Here is a 17,704-nt window from a genome sequence, read left to right on the forward strand (position 1 = left end):
TATACTTACTGCTGGCTGAGGGTGCACCATTGAACAAAACAGCTCAAGAAACTGCTTTGAATCATTAGATATTTCGGTGCTTGTCAATATTTTAAGAGGGATAGAGAGCTGCTTCAGATAATGGAGAACTAGGATGAACTTTGCACATCGGTTGGCGCCCTTCATTCGCTTTATTGATGCAACGTTTTCCGAGAACCTTGTTATGCACATATTCAAAACGCAGCAACATCTTCCCGCTGTGCCACCAGCTTCACTCTTCTGGATACTCGTACGGACGCGTGTCGTAATGCGTTATATTTCTGCGCGTCTCATACGTTCTCATGTAGAATTCGCACTCCTCCGCTTTCAAAGGCAGACCTGCAAAACAAGGCAAGCAGGTAATACAGGTATCAATGTATGCACCCTCTTTATCACGTTCACTGCATCTCGAGTCACCAGAGGGTGGCATCATGTATTCGCCCAGACATCAATATTTCTTGGTTTCGCTTTTGCGTTTCTTCGCTCTCAAAATGACAAAGATACTAAAAGGTTAACAACTTCACAGGACAAAAAGATGAATAAGTGTAATAGGCGAAAGTCCTATCGTTGTCAAGACTTAAGACATTAAATCATTGAAATTTATTCTTAGTAGTTTCCAGGCGTTCAATATTACCACTGTATCAAGTGATTGTTTTCTGTAGTACAATTAGCTTATTTAAATTAGTTTCTATTGTTCTAGACCAAGCTACTGCAGTTTCTTAGAAGGGAGTTGAAGAAGGCATAATATATCTGAAGTTGTATATTTAGTGGAAGTATTGCACAACAGAGGAGTATTCTATCACAGTAAGATAAATATCGTCAGTATTATTTGATGGATAATGTTTTTAAGACTAGCTTAGTGCTCTTAACAGTAGTTTTAATAAAATTGTGCACGTCGGTTGACGTGACCACTGCAAGCCGCCAAGACGACACGGCATTCGTGATGGTCCTAGAGCTCAAGGAAGTGTAGTGACTATAATTCAGATCTCCGATGTCACGGTTCGCGCACTCCATGGCTGGCCCCGACTACCGTATTTACTCGCATAATGCTCGCACCCCCCACATTGCCTATCGAAAATTGGAATTTTTTTTTTCCTCGCATAATCATCGCATCCCCAACATCACTCGACAGAACTAAGGAAAAGTGCATGCACTATCAAAATATAGCATTACCAAACTAATGATAAAAGGACTAACAGATACAAAGGAGCGGATGACCCAGCTACAGCCTAAGACAACTACAGCTCAGATAGGAAAGAAAATGATTACTTCAAAGCAAAGCGGAATCTTTGGGCTACATAAAAACATTAGTGTTTTTATAAAACATAAAAGCAGCTATAAACATAAAAGCAGCTAGTGTTTGTCGTCTCTGTGGTTTTATTACAAACGTAAGTCCTGCTTGCAATTGAAGTTTTGGTTAAATTTACAATAGCTGGCTTGAGAACCCCGGTTCACAGCCTATTTACATTTGCTTTCAGCACTCCAAAGCATTGTTCAAAAATTTTCCCCGCGTAATTATCGCACCCCCTAACTTCGCACCGATTTTCTGCGAAAAAAAGTGCGAGGATTATGCGAGTAAATACGGTATTACGTGGAAGCGAAACCAACGTGTGAAAAAATAGGTTTAAAACTGCTCTCCTGTTTCTTAGCTGCACAAGCGGGCATTCGTTGATATTGGCTAACAGCTTTGGATTCCCCACCCCCCCGCCCCCCAAAGGAAAAAAAAAACGTAGTCTATAAGAGTCAGTGATCTCTGGGTGTATGAATTCATTGCAGTCATATCGGGCGTTCGCCAAGTGATAGCCCTAGCGGCAATTCTTTCATTCTGTTCCATTCTGACAGAGAATAACAATCGCACAGTACCCGTGTTAGTGGTTGCTGTGGCACATGAGAAGAGCGAAGCAACTCTGAAAGTTGTATCCCAGAACAGTGTCCTCAGAGGGTGTTATGATTGATATAACGACAGGCAGAAGAAACCGGATCCCGATAAAAAGTTCGTACAATTCAGGATCCAAAGGCAAGCCCATCAACCGTTTTTAAACTCACAACCTAGTACCAGCCGGACTCTGCGAGCGCAGGTATCTGGTGATTTTTATCTCATCTGAGTGAGAAAGTTATAAGTACCGCCTAAGCCGCCGTCATCCTTCCTCGGTTCTTCATTAACTTCCCAACTGCAAGGCTATATGAGGCACCAGACACCGGTAACGTCTGGTCGCCTCAGCCCATGTGCCACTAAGAACGTCCCATGAGGCCAAGGTCAGCTAGTAATGTACAGTCGCGAGTGTAGCTGCCTGCACTCTGTGTCCGCACGTTTTTTGTTTATCGTGTTCAGAGGGCTGCAACTCTATGTTACGCGGTGCCTACGAAGAACCCGCATTTTTAAATTAAAACTCAGCCTAACGCACCGCCCAACACTTCTCAGCAGCAGTCTTTTTTTTTGGGGGGGGTTGTTCATTCGTTTAAGATTGAGTGATGCGGGTAAGTATAGCCGCCCTCTGTCACATTGCAGTATAGCTTCGAAAGAAGTATACCCTATCCTTAACCTTGCATAACTACTTGCAGCGTCCGTTTACCTGTTCTGTGGATCGTTATCTTCAGGAGAATATTTTTAGTCTTGACCAACATTCTTCGTCAGAAATTTTGATATTGCGGTATTGTATGGTATTTTTATTGCAAATATTGAAGGCAGTGGTCCATTCTTCCGTTGTGCATCAAAACCTTTTTTTTTTGGAGTGTTTCCGTCAGTCGCATCGAGCAGTTAAGACTGCCATAAAATACCAATGGGGAGCGCCTTTGACACCAACAAAAACGTTAATAGCGAAAAAATTCAAGCTGCAGACGGGATATCTGTGGATATATTGATTGCTATAGCGAAATCTTACTCTATCGTTTACTATCCTGCCAGGCAGCTCTTTTTATCACCAGAAGATCGGCAGAAGCCTCCGGAGACCTTTACTGAGGGCACACCCAAATGCGCTCAGCTACCACTCTCTTCAAGAAACTTTTACTCATTCACTCACAATACATACAAAAAAATGCGTTCATAAACTCCCTTCAGTTCGAAAACGCTTCTGACCAGAATTGTTGGGTATCTTTTTCAGCGTTTATTGGGCGTACAGTGGTGAGCAGCCTTGTCTAGAGCGCTCGGGCGGTGCACTTCCTTGCAAACAAATCCAGATTTTGTGGCAGCCTCTAGGGTCCAGCTGCAACGCTTGCACGGAAGTAGCGCCAGATAGCCTCGTAAACAAAGCAGGCATGAAAACTTTGCCCTGTAATGAGGGGCTGCTCTCTAATTTCGGTTTTTGTTACCAAGTGCGCACTGCTCAAGCGCTCTAGACAAGGCTGCTCACCACTGTACATTGCGCGTTCGGGGCTGCAGCGACAAGGGGTTGACAACAAGCTCCGAGACACTTAAGGTGAAACTTGACAGGACGATCAAGGGCTGTCCTCACCACCTGAGCGTTTCAGGGGGCCTTGGACACGTATTCACCCTAAATACTTTCTCAGTTAGCCTCTGCTCAGTTCTCGCATCAGCGCAAAGTGACAAGAGGCACAAGGGGCACTACCGTATGTCCACCCACATTACGCTGGTGCGAACAGCTTAAAGTAAGCGGATGTATCGCGTTAAACAAGATGGCATAAATTGCTCTATGCACATGACGACTTTCCGTGAGGAGCATCTAATGGCAGTTTAATTCCGATGCATTCCGATGCATTTCTTTTACGGCATCCGTATTTGAGCCGCCGCAGTGGTTCAGTGGTTATGGCGCTCGGCTGCTGATTCGAAAGGCTCTGGTTCGATCCCGGCCGCGGCGATCGAATTTCTATGGAGGCGAAATTCTAGAGGCCCGATGTCAGTGTACGTTAAAGAACTCCCGGTGGACTAAATTCTGGAGCCTTTCACTACGGCATCCCTCATAGCCTGAGTCGCTTTAGGGCGTTAAAACCACCATAAACCAAAATAACGCATCAGTACATGTTTAAAACGTCTACAAAACGCTGCCCTGAACATCGATCATTTGGACGTTTATGCAACGTGGCGGCGATTTCCAACCACAAAACATGTGGCTACGTCTTGAGGGAATAAACTGAAGGGTAAGGTTTTTTTTGCTCAGAATATTCGGCGGTGTTGCGAACAAATTCTGAGGGCAATTACGACACTCCCTAATGGGAAATTTCAGCGCAGCTCTCAGTGCTTCGGCGGCACGAACGGCAGGGTCCTCTCGGCGGCAGAGCTTAGCTGCTGGTTCTGCGGCGCTGAGCGTCTGCTCGCGCAGCACGCTTAGCAGCACCGGCAGACGAAGCATTTCCACTGGTTGCATCGCTCAATCCTCAGAAAGAATTTGCTGAGACTATTATTAAGGCGAAAGCCTTACCCGCCGCATTGAGCGAAAGCCTGTCTATGAGTGATAACACTCGATGCTACCAGTAAAGGTATGGCGCCTCACTACTTCTTTCGACGAAGCATTACCATGAATCGCATAACAGGATGAACACGCTCACACGCTCTTAAAAAGCCAACTCTTAAACTTCTACAAGCGGGCAGCGGCTGTGAGAGCGGCAGGAGGCACCGCAGCACGCGCTAAGCTGCGTCTCCCTCCCCCTGTGTTCTCGAAAGTGTTCGAACCTTCTCGAACGCCTGTAAACCCGTACCGCCACCTGTCTACCAGTCACGGAGAGCGGTGGGATGGGACCCTGCACTGGTACGAGCCAGCGGGAGAGAGCGCCTCCACGCTCTCCCCCCTTAACTTACGCCTTCGACGCTGACGCGGCTAAACCGAGGAACGATCGCCTAACAGCTGCGCTCTAAAACTTTAACCCCCGATTTATTTATTTAAACTGAATGCTAAGTAGGTGCGCTAGCAGAATGTGTGCGTACCCTTGCAATAAGTTACTTATGACGGTTTTACAGAAAATATAAGCGGCAACTTGCGCGACGTAGTTTCTGCCTTTCGACTTCGCTGTAGCTGCCGCGAAGCAGGTTTGCCTTCTTCCCACTAGGCTGCAGCAGGCGCGTGCATGGGTTTCGTCCTTTTCATGTCGATGCAGCTACCACGACACCGGTTTTCCTTCTACACGACGACACCAACAGGCTTCGCGAGGACAAATAACGGCTCTTTCGCTAGTGACCCGCCCAAAGCTAGTGCACGGGAAGGAAAAGGGCCTTACCCTCCCTCTACTTCCCACCTATAACCCGTAGCCTGTCACCATTTCTTCTTCTTCCCTCTCCCACTTGCCATTCTCTCTCCTGTGAAAGTGGAAGCGGATTTTCTTCTTTACACTTTGCCACCTGCCAAGCTTGTCAGGTGGATGCTTCAACCGCAGACAGGACGGCTTTATCGCCAGCGAGGCATCTAGTTCGAACGCACCAGAAATAAATACGCTCCTGAATCAGCCCGCTGTATTGTAGAAAGAGCTAAAGGCCATCGCTGAGAGGCGTCAAACAGTAAAAAAAAAACCTGTTACAGATACCGCCAGATGGCGCGTCAGAAGTACTGTGAGGGCGCCGTCACACGGTGCCCTCCACATTGGCTCATTAAAGATATAGAAACTTATCTAGCTATTCGTCGCCACTGCAAGCCTAGCTATGCCCACGGCCGGACAATGGCATCTCCTGTATCCCTCCAATTAACCCTGTCCTGCGTGAGCTGCGGCCACCTGATCCCTGCAGTATTGCTAAGCTCATCCGCCCGGGCACCTCCCTCTCGAGGGACCTGCTAAGCCTGCCCTCTCTTGGAATGCATTCCGTTACCTTAAGGGACCATCAGTTCTATTGTCATTCAATTACGTGCCCTCTCATTTCTTCTTGGTTTCGACTAGGATACCGTTACCTGTCATTTGTGTCCTTACTCATCCTGGTCTCTTCCTGTCTCCTAAGTTACACCCATAATTTTCCTTTCCACAACGCGCTGCGCTGTGCTGAATTTAATACTAAAGTCCACGTTTCTTCCCAATAGGTTAGTACCGGTGAGATACTGCTGTTATATACTTGCTTTCTGAGGGATATTTGTTAAATGCTATTCATAAACTAATGAGGGTTAAAACTACGAGTTTCCAATTGCACTGTTGCACGCAAGCATACTAGGTAAAAGTTTCTGGTAGCGATCGAGCCTCAGGTTAGCAATGTGAGCAATCTTTGTCACTACTTTACCAGAAAAGCCGTGTTTTTATCCCTGAAATACTATATTTAAACATTATTTACGACCTTTGCTGAAGTACCCTGTATGAATAGAAGCCCCGCAAGGGAAGGTCATCCGTCGTTACCAGTGAACGATTGCGATGCCGATGTCTTTTAGCCGTTAGCCAAGGAGACCACTCAGCAGATAACAGTGTACACAGAAGTGGGATACCACTTGCCAATTGCGAATACACTGCTTTCGGCGTGTACCCACTAGGAAGCTTCAACGCCGAGCCATCAGAATATAGCTACTGCCGACTTTACGTCCGTGAATGTTTGGCCGGCAACTCACTAATACTTACAGTGTCCACAGGTTCCTGCACACAAACAGTTCTTAATGCGAAATAACACCGCCAGTGGAGTGAAACTAAATCATGTAAAGAATTTATCGCCTTACCTTGAACTTGAATATATTGGTCGCTGTCAAGAGCATTTTGCTGGTACATGCTTTTCTCGTAATGAACTTCCCAATCTTCGCCGCAATGCCCCTTGATCTCGAAGCCTTTGACACCAATTTTGTTCAATCGAAGCACCGCAGTGAAATTGCGTGGACGAACTTCGAAAACGGGAGTCCAAAAGGGATCTGAAACGGGGAATACGTCGGGCATTCCTAAAACTACATTTGTTTACACGCTGAAAAAATTTTACATGTCCTTTTTTCTTGGTCCTGTATTCAGGTAAATTACGATAACCGACGCTGCAACGTGAGGCTGTAGTACAAAAGGAACGCGAACAGCATAGTTTTCCTATTCTTATTGTCACGTTGTAGTGACGGCAGTCCAGCGGTCAGGAATACAGCAACAAGGCTTGCAAACGAAGCTCTTTATTTGGGCTGACTTGCGCGCGCAAAAGAACTGAATCACTCGGCGGCGGCGTAAACAACAAGCGTGCTCGTCAGTCGTCGAACTACGAATACCCGCTGCTCGCGGCATCGTCCAATTTAAAGCCGGCAAGGAAACTTCGAGATAACAGGTCGAGATCATGTAGAGTAATCTGGAAACACGTAGATGCAGCTCGGCATGGCTGTGATCAATCGGGATTAGTCCGGTCGCTTCTCGCGTCACGAACACAAATGATAACACCCCTTTCCTGCGCCCTTGCGTGAACGAACGGATACTGCAATGATACGTGGCAATATCACAGCCAGCTGGGTGGTCACCATACCTTATATCTATATGCACTCTTTGTGGATTAGCTCGAGATATGTGGCATGGATGAATGCTTGCGAAGGTATGCAGATAAAGTGTTTCTCAATTGTGACTTGCAAGCAAGCAGTAAGAACGCCTCATAATTCAGAAACCGTCCCGTCGCCACCCTTGCAGTGTCGCCTTCTCTGTGTCATACAGCGCACAGAGTGGGCAAGGACAGGAGAAGCGCATGTTCTGTCCTCGCCTTTTCTGCGTGCTGTCCCAGCACTACCTTCCTCGTTCAAATAGTGTGCCTGACCAATTGACCCCGCAGTATATACACTTTCTAACAGTGTCACCTCACCTCTTCGTTTTTACACAAGCGGCGCTTCACGGCTGCAGCTCCTAAACCACGTGACAAACCACTTCAAATGTTTGAAATCATGCATCGCCATCCTTGACAATGTATTTGTGCTGTGTACAAACCTGCAGCGGCAATGCAGCGCACGTGCGCTGCATTGGCGTGCTCTAAAAATTGATATTTGATATCGAAAGATCGTTCGGAGATTCATCGGGTGTAATTTTCCGCATAAAGAGCAGCAATAACTCCAATGCGGCAGTGAACGGAAATGGGACGAGTGGGCGTAAAACGCACAAGTCTCGAGTCACAGCACGCTCGTTCGTATACGCACCCTTGAAAAGGGCGGACGGTGAGTTAGTAAGCAGAGTGGTCAAAGTTTCCCTAATTACACTCTGCGCTTTGATGCAAGAGCATGGGCGTCCGGAAGGGGGGGGGGGCAAGGGGGGACGGATATTATTTATGCCCTAGTAGAAAACAACTACAAACCAACCGCCGCCCCCATCCCCGGACATCGGGTGCCCCCTCCCCCCCCCCCCCCCCGGGAAAAAGTTCTGCGGACGCCCTTGTGCAAGAGTAATCTGCGCAAAAGTCTATATCTACATTTAATCTTTCTTTAAACGATGAGGCATAGCTACGACATGTGCAACTCTTTCGAACACTGGTGTATTTATACCGCGCGCGACATGAGCATAAAATTCCATGTTAGTCCCTAGCCATCTTTTCGCCGGGGAAAATCCTTCTATTTCGTGGGCGCTGCAGTGGCTCGCTTTCGTTCGCGTGCTCTGCGTGGTGCTAATTAAGAAAACAAAACAGGAAAGGTGCGGTGCTTTATGGACCGGCTGCCTCATTTCATCCTCACCTCGAAGCTTTCACGAAGTTGCTCTTAGGTTTGTCAATGATTTCAAAGTCGTCAATAAAAGATTTGTAGACTAGCCTGGCCTCCTAAAGATAGAAATCAGTAGCGTGTGCTGCCCGTAAGTCTGGAGCATGGCTCATCCTCTCAAACTACAAACGAGCTCCGACGAAAAAACGTTGAGATTACAATTGCCACTGGTGCTGAGTTTCTGCACCAGAAGTAAATCACATTTTATGAAAAGATAAAGTAAGGGCATCGCTTCTGTACCTCCTTCCGCACTTCATGCTTATAAACCAGATATTTTTCGCTGTGCCGTCTTGTTCTTCCGTTTTCCTAAACTTCTACTCACGGCTCTCCTATAAACTGGTCCTGTGTGTTGAAAACTATGGCACTGTTGCCGGAGGAGACGACGGGAACAAAGTGATAACAGAGTGGATTTAGCCAGCTATATAATTTCTTTTTACGTTCAGGTGCTTTTTCTACATGAAAAACCAATGTTCTTGCCTGTAAACATAAACGCCTTATGTGAATCTATGCACATGCAGATAACAGGCGCTGACCTTTTGCACATGACGCAAGGTTCTTAAAATTGGTCTATACCCTGCCTTCAATTTTTTTTCTATTGTGCTCATGTTCTTCATTCTCCTTCAGCAAATTAGTAGTCTGTTAGTACAAGCTTCTTTCCCACATCCCGCCAATCGGGCAAAAATTACGTCCTTTTATATTTAGGATGCAGAGCAAGCACGAGAGGTGAGCAATGTGTTTGGTCCAAAAGGGGGCAAGTTAACGATGGTCCATCGAAATTATTATCTCCTAGGAGGACACCACGTTTCGATATACAGGCCTCACGAGCACCAGTGGACTTACATCAATGGTACACCAGTTTCCTTATGCCTTCTGAGGATGAGGACTTGTCCGTATAGCCCGGGTGGCACACCATCCAACTTGCGACAGCCAACCAGTACGGAAGACCATAGACGGTTTAGGCGCTGGCGCCCGACGAATTGGGCGCGCAAATGCAGTGCGTGATTGGCGTAGAATCCAATAGCAGCGCATCGCCACAGTTAGGGACTATGCCGGAAAATTACCTCTTGTGTGAAGCAGGAAGTTTTAAGAAATTTAACACATTTACATTCAATCAGTAACTCGATATAAAATTAAGAAAGCACAATGCCCAGGATGCAGACCAAAACGCGCAGTCAGAAAGGTCGTCTCGTTTCCACGCGTCTTATTTCCTCATGGCCCACATGCCACCGATTATCCGCGATAATAATTTTACATTACGCAGTCGCTATGTTTTGGTACGATATAACGTACAGAGATTCAAGACAAGGTGCGCATTTGCTAAGCGCCAATACCTTCAAGATGCGAAATGACTTGAACCTTGTACTCCTTGCCGCACCCTTGAGTGTTGCACCCTCGAAAGCTAACATTAAATTTCTCCGCTTTCCCGTAGTGCCTAACTGTGATGAAACCATTTGTGAAGAGGTCCGGCTCCTCGTGTTGCACAGTCACATTGCAGTCGGGGGACTCGTTGCATGGTGTCCAAGGTCCTGTTTCATCCAAGCGGTACTGCATATAACGCGATAAGTAGGAGTAGGGACTGTCAAGCACTTCGCATCACGAAACAAAGCCATGATATAGATGGGTTTTATTCATGAAAACTCAGCATTGCCACTCCTATGCTCCCCAAATGAAAATATGCCATTAACTATGGAATATGGCATATATTTCCAATATCTCCGCAAGCTAGTGAGCCCTCCCTTTTTTTACGAAGAGGGAAAACGGAGGAACTGTTCCTAATTGGTTCCTGTTGCTTTTGAAGTACCGGTTAGTTCTAACGTTCTGTATGTTTTCACCTGGTTTGCTGCGACAGAATGGTGCACATCGCTTTAAAATCTCCACGTAAACATTTAAACCGCTTGATTTGGAGTCGACTGTTGACTGTTGATTGCAGCATTTATATCATACCTCGAAATACCCAACGCTGGAATTTGGGGTCGTCCACGACAGCACACTGGCGCCATACAGGTCGTTGATGTTGGCTTCATGTTTTATCGCAAGCACCGAAACTGCATTGAATAAGTGCATGAAAATCGTAAGAACATAACTGTAACCACTTGCACACCTATCATCCGGTACTGATAAAGTACTGAAAATATTTGAAGTTCTATAATAGCGAATGCATTCGATATTTAAAGGCCTTACCCCTGTTTATAGCTTACAGAGACGTTAGAAGCTGTAAGCGTAGTGGGGACGTATTAGCGTATACTTGAACCAGTTTACCTGACGCCTACTGTGCCCACGCAGTGGCATGGATGGGGCCAGGCAGGATCACTGCGTGTGCGCAGCCGGCGTCCGGTAAATCGGTGTCCTCCTAAGGTATTAGTAATCCGCCACGCTAAAAGCCTCTAGTGGAAGGGAACATCAAGAGAAATATGCTAGATCGACAGTTTAGCATTCGAGATCGCTGCCACCTTTTATTCTGCGTCACTAAGGCGGTATCAAATAAAGTCACCCTCTTCCACCTCCCCCTTACACCCCCATTCCGAAGCGCATGCGCTGTTCGGTCACTTTTATCAAGCTGATCTCTCTGGGTCGTGAGAAAATCATGAAAAGCAAATGTAAACGAAACAGCTTGGCCCGAAGATCAAGCGGCCCTTTGTCGCAATATTTATGAACAAATGGCACCGCTCGACGGTTCGTCATCTCATCTTTTGGGCTTTTAGACATAGCGGCCTTACTGCTAAGAAAGTGCACAAGTGAAACACGGGGCTTGTGGCTGGCCTGAGTTTCTGGCACAACAGCCCTACGTATACGCCGACTGTCCGGCATGCGAAACGAGCCACGCTTCATATTCCCATGCATCGGCAGTCCTTTCCTGCTATTGCCACAATATTGGTCTGCACAAATTGCGCAACGCGCGAAAGCGACGAACCAACACTGTGCAGCGAGAGCTCACTTGGCAAGTCGGAGTTACCGCAGTCATCGAGAGCTGTCGCTGCAGTGTCTCACTTTTACCTGAAGTCCACCTTCGAGAATCACATTGGACTGTGACCTGAAGCCTTTCCAGCGTTCTTATTACCGAAACAGCTGATTTTTAGATGGGAAAGCCTATAAAAGCACTGTATTTCGGCTTATCAGTTCTTTATAATGTCGTGTTTTGTTGTGATTTCTAATATTTCAACTGAAAATCACGCACGTATCACCTTTTTTATCGTGTCCATCCTAATCTTGTTTATGGCCTATGAAAGCAAACACGCAACGAAACCAAACTATACTCTGAAGAGTCCCGCTACCAACACTGTTTATTTTAATCACTAGGCACCATCATGTACAGAATTTTAAGGTGGAAAGCGCTCAATCCTGTCCATGCAAGGGCACACAGGCGCATCAGCTTGACAAAATTATTGCTACCTTCGTCAAATACATGCAGTTGGAACACGATCTAACGAAACCCGATTTTGCGAAGTTCCCGCTCTAACGAACAAATTTTGATTCCCGGCAAGTGCTCATATCGTTCAATGTTCTCATCAATCCGAAATAACGAAACAAACTTCGTGTTCTCTAGTTTGCGGAATAAGGTATTCATCACCCCAAAGTCATTAATCTCTGCGAGCTCTACTATTAATTGCACTCTGCTATTCCTGCGCTCTGTGCCATAGTGCGCGGACTGCCTGGTCTGCACTCTGCTTCCAGCCTACCTTGGAAGACTGTATGCTCAAACAATGCATTGGCGAGAAGTGTAACCGTCGGCTATTTTTTTTTTACTTTGCTCATTGCTGATTCCAGATCTTCACCGAAGCTTCCTGCGGTCTGGTCAGAATGGCTGGATGCAGGGGCGTAGGCCTATACCATCTTCAGTTTGTACCTCCTGTTAAGATTAATTACAATAACTGCTGCCTTCTAGTGTGCCTCTTTGTTGCCTGCTGCAGTCTGAAGATGAGGAATCCCACACACGGTTGTCCTCTGCCCGCTAATTCACGACAACATAGTATGTACCCGTCCTTTAGCGCTGTATGCTCCACATCTATCCTCCTAACCACACTAAGCCCTATGACATCCGATTTAATACCCGGCAGTTCCTCGAACAGCACTACTTGACTATCATCACTGGTTAAGGTCCTAGCGTTAAACGTTGCTAAGTTCGGTTTCCAACAGCGGCCAGTTCAGAGCCAGAGTTTTTTAGCACCTTCCTCTGCATCACAGATCTGACCGCCGCCTTGGTCAGCTGCTCCGCAGCCGCTGGGTTAATTAGCAAGGGTTAATTGCTGGATTTGTTTAAGTGGTTGTGCCTAAGTACTACACCAGCGTAACTAAATGTTCTGGAGCACGTTGTCGCTTCTGATCACCGCGATCAGGCCGCACGCCAGGTCCGGTTATGTAATTCTATCGACACGCCGATTTCTACTTTATCCGGTTGAGAAATACGTTCCATTGGAATTCGGACCACGCTCCTATTACACGCGATGCGGAAGCTCTACCTCTACACCATCGCTGAACCCTGTACAATACACCTCACCAAAAATAAAGCAGTTTTTGGTAGACTTCTAACAGCGGCATTAAATGTTTCCACCATTGTCGCCATAAGAAATTATATCTTCTAAATAGACGAGTTTGATTATTCATGCATGTGAACTCATTGTCTCTTTCCATTTTGCATTGTTTCCCGCCGCCTTGTATTAGTGGGCATCGAATAAGGCAAAAGATGCGGGATCAGATTCCGGCCATGGAAGCTACATGTCTAGTTGGAGAAATTCAATAACGCCCGTTTCCTGTACGACATCAGTGCGTTGCCCCAGCGGGCGGCTTTTTCAAACACTACAACCTGTCAGGCTTATGAGACCCAGGTTTCCCTTCCGAGCTCCCGTAGGCTCAGGCACAGTGCCAGTGTGGGAAGGTGGTAACTGCGTTGACTTTGATAACGGCCGACAGTTTTTTCAGGATCCAGTTGGCAGGTTGCCACCTTGTAGGGTGGTCAGATTATGATGACCATCACACGGTGACGTGACCTCTCTCGACCGATCAGGGAATTTCGTGTGGCATTTCAAATTTGACAGTGTTCTCTGATTGGTCATGTGAGGTCACGAGAGCCTAATAATGTCATCAGGGAATTTACCAATCTGGGAATTTCATTAGAGATAAGCCCGATTTTTTTTTTGTTTTTTTGCTGCAGCCTAAGTGCTATGTAGGAACGGTAGTCGGCCGTCAGTTCGCGATACCTTTCTAGACGTAACAGCCAAGTCACAGCTTCCAGTATTACGCAGGAATTTGGTCAGTGATTTTTGTCAACATTAGGCGCTCACTTACGATCACTCCACGTAACAACCGACGCTGTTTCTGGTGGTCCCAGCACAACTCTGCGACCCGGGATCTTGAGCTGCGCTCGTACGTCAACGTTGTAGACCGTGTCCTGAGCCAGCCCTTCGACCGCGAAGCTCGTCTGGTTGGTAAAGACCAATGAGCACGTGACTGCCTGGTCCTCACAGTAGCGCAGCCGAAATCCATGGTAAGGGCGGTGGTCTTGTGGGTACACCCACTCCATCTCGAATGAGCCCGGGCGTCTAGGTTCAATCCTGGTCACGGTGGCCCTTGGAAGCTCTTCAAATGACGGCACAAAATGGCGGAAAGAAAGGAAGAGGCAAGTCTCATTAGAAAAAGCGAAACCAAAAATTGGAGGGCACACTTCAGCTCTGCATTAAGGGTATGGCGCGATAGCTCTTATGGGTTAATGCCCATAAGTTCGGACTTGGTCATTCTCTATTAAACATTCATAGATCCCTGGAAGTCATACCACTCCTGACGCAGTGGTGCAGCGGTTTTAAGTGATGGGCCACTGCCATGCGATGGCAGGCGGTGCCACCGCTGGGGCTTCTGCGACCCAGGTTGCTCTTCCCTAGCAACGTCTTTCAACCAGTCATTCATTTATCAGCTACCTGCCAAAGTGGGCAGTTTGCTCACAGTCCGGTGGGCAGGCTGTGACGACGCCACAAGGTCACGTGACCCAGGTGGCCCGTCTTGTCCCTAGGTTCCTCCTCAGAGTTTCAGAGCGTTAAGCTCTACTTCTCACGTTTCGGGTCTCAGGGTTAGGCGTTATAGCGCAAATCGTAACCCAGTGGTTGGCATGGTAACAGAGATTGTTGCACAAGGTACTAAAATAATAACAGGCGGCAGCATGATACCCGAGCACCACAACTGGAACCAAAACCATGTCGATCCGGTATATATATCCCTGTCTGACAGGCGTCAAAGTCGGACCCCTTAGTCCCGACATTCGTATAAAATTTGCCGACCAACCGTTTGACGCAGAATGTTCCAGGTTGGGTCACACGATTCAGCGTTCCGTACAGCATAAACATATATAAACGAAGTTGGTCAAATGTTTAGGGGAATACCCCAAGGTGGAGTAGATTTGTAATAAGGGAGTAATTACTCATTGACATCCACCCGAGCGCAGCCATATGGCTACAAAGGAAAGCTATACAGCTATAGGGGTATTCCCTTAAACATTTGACCAACACTGTTCCCACTTCGAGTTATTGATGAATTCGCTGTCGCTCTACCATGAACTTGCCGTACCGGTTAGCTCAGTTGGTAGACCGACTGCTCCGGTGAAGCGGTGGTCCCGGGCTCAAACTCCGGACCAGGACGAATTTTTCTTTAACTACGAAGTTTCTGAGAAAGCTGTATAGCTTTCCTTTGTAGCCGTTTGGCTGCGCTCGGGTGGATGTCAATGAGTAATTACTCCCTTATTATATAAACGAAAGATAGAGCCTACCTCGCGCCAGGGCATCGACCCGGCGACCTATGTAACCCGAATTCCTTGTCTTTGCTAATTTTCATATAAACACTGCGGCTCAAACGTTTGTCGCAGTGTGTTCGAGGTAGTGGCATACGATTTGGCCTTTCGTGCAGCATAAACTTAATAGTTCGGTTAGAGTCTAGCTCGCGGCAGGGATTCGAACCGGCCACCTGTGTTAGGTGTGTTAACGCTCGATGTTCGATCACTGCCTCAGTGTCGGCTCACTTTTTCGTGGATTTCTCGCTCACTGTAAGCAACGCCGACGACGACGTAGGCTTTTCTGCGACACTAGCTCCCTCACGCTATCACGTTAAAAGCTTCAGGCTGCAGCAGTACCACTCAATAGGCCTGAACCGCGGTTGAAGCGTTCTTAATCGAGACCGCTGCATCGCTCAGTGAAAACTGAAGAGTTATCCTGCGGACCAAACTGCAGCCTTGTGCCACTTGCGGTGATTTCTGTTGTCATCTACGTTCAGGGGAGGTACTCGCTCGACTCGGTCAGAAGTAACTTTAAATCCGCATTTTCAACAACGGCGCAGAACCAGAGAGACGCTTTCGTAGCTGCTGCTGCTGCTTTACCGGCAGCGCAATCTATCGCCAACAACGGGGTGGAGAGCACATTCCGTTTCGCGCGTTGCGTCATTTGCCGCGGCCGCTTCCATAAGACCGCGCGTGCAGTCGAGCGCGATTTGAAGGTCATCACATTTATTCTGGCTGAAACGAATTAAGGAATATTTCCTGGCGTGACGGTGACTTAGTCCGCAACAGACATGACAGTGCAGGTTAGAGGAATCCTTCGGCTGGCTAAGCCCATGTATTTGCTGCAGTGTTTTGCGAAAATAAACTGTGTTAGAGCAGTTTAATCTGATTAGCTTAAGCCTGACGTGATCACCTTCAAATTCCGCTCGACTGTACGTCCGGTTTCAACCGGCCCTCGCCGAGAGAATGCGGTGTCGGTACTACTTCGAAAGAGTTTATTTGAGTCTGGCATTGGTGCACACGTAACTGCCATTAAATTTATTTATTTATTTATTTATTTATTTATTTATTTATTTATGCAGTACTGCTAGCCTCCAAATGAGGCTGTAAGAGGAGTAGGGATTATGAAAAAGATTCTGACACAGTCAGGCAAATACCCATCTAAACATAGTACAAAACATAAATCGGAGCTAAACGCAACATCTGTGCGGAATTAGAGCGCGAAGAAGAAGCTGTTGTACCCAAAGATTTCCATTTCCTCTGAACGGTGCAGCAGTCTGTAACCAAGGGAGGTGCGTAAATTTGATGGTTGTGATTGCCTTTGGAAAGTTTTACAGCGCTCCTGGTCGCTAAAGACGGTAAAAACTCAAACTAAAGCTCTCTCATGCTCTCATCAATACAGACAATTATCTCGTACAGTGCTTCAGCGCTTTTTATTCACGCTTTTTATTTTACACTCGTACTCGCAATTTAGAAGCGCCGCAAATTCGAGCATGCCGCAGAACCAGAAGAGCGGTTTAAGGATGCGAAGTGGCAGCAATCTAGCATGAGCATCGAATGAATTAACCAATGCAATTTGTGATCGCCATAACATGTTTATAACCCAGCAGATCGAGCGTAGCAACTCAAGTGACACTTCGCTACAAACGATGTAAAATTTAGAGTGAAGGAAGAAAGCGAAGACGGGCCGTCTCTTCAACGCGGTATAACTACCTGGACGTAGCGTGGACACAATTCTTGTTTTAGGTAGATCACATGGTTATTGAATGGAGTCGGTTTGAGCCTCACGTTGACAGATTCAACTGAATTCGGAATGGATGCTTACGTTCAGGTGGCGTGAGGAAGGTCCTGTTCCCGGCATGATTGCAGTACTGGGCAGAACAGTCTTCCAGACTCGCCGTATAGGATGTCCAAGGCTTCAGGTTATCGATAAAAACACTGTAGGTGGACGGTGCCTTCTCCAGTCCATGGTACTCGGCACTGATTCTAAGCACGTTGTTTCCATCGGCCTGGAAATGCCGAGAACACGCAAGCAGAATATGCCGTGGAGACGGCAGTCAGTGCAACACAGTTGAGTGACTTTCTACGAGATGTTAGCTGAATGTGAATAAGCACTAAATATCTTGTGAAAAGCTCTGCAGTATGAAACCACTTGTGCATTCTTGCGGATAGAAATTGTAACTTGAATGGTGAGTACTAGTTTTCAGTATTAACTGTGCATAATAGTGGATTAGACCGTAATGGAAACACTCCAACCCTTTATATGTTGACCGCGGTATCAACTACTAGTGGGGACCGTCATCTTTCCATCTTGCACTCATAGGGCAACTTATTATTTCGAGTGAGTTCGAAACTCGCCATTTTAGTGCAGTTATTTAGACAT

General features: G+C 46.8%; 1 protein-coding gene across 1 annotated transcript; it reads right to left on the bottom strand.

Moving 5' to 3' along the window:
- Window positions 1–237: 237 nt before the first annotated feature.
- Window positions 238–17,372, bottom strand: LOC149362445 (uncharacterized; the record flags this gene model as incomplete). Its single annotated transcript, XM_089568307.1, has 6 exons — window positions 238–357; window positions 6,594–6,779; window positions 9,899–10,112; window positions 10,512–10,612; window positions 13,851–14,141; window positions 17,147–17,372. Coding segments are annotated over 6 exons (1,125 nt in total), but the record flags the coding sequence as incomplete, so codon positions are not given.
- Window positions 17,373–17,704: the final 332 nt, after the last annotated feature.

Source organism: Amblyomma mixtum, chromosome 2, assembly GCF_055824585.1.
Source record: "Amblyomma mixtum isolate Tamu chromosome 2, ASM5582458v1, whole genome shotgun sequence".
In the NCBI taxonomy this organism is placed as follows: Eukaryota; Metazoa; Arthropoda; class Arachnida; order Ixodida; family Ixodidae; genus Amblyomma; species Amblyomma mixtum.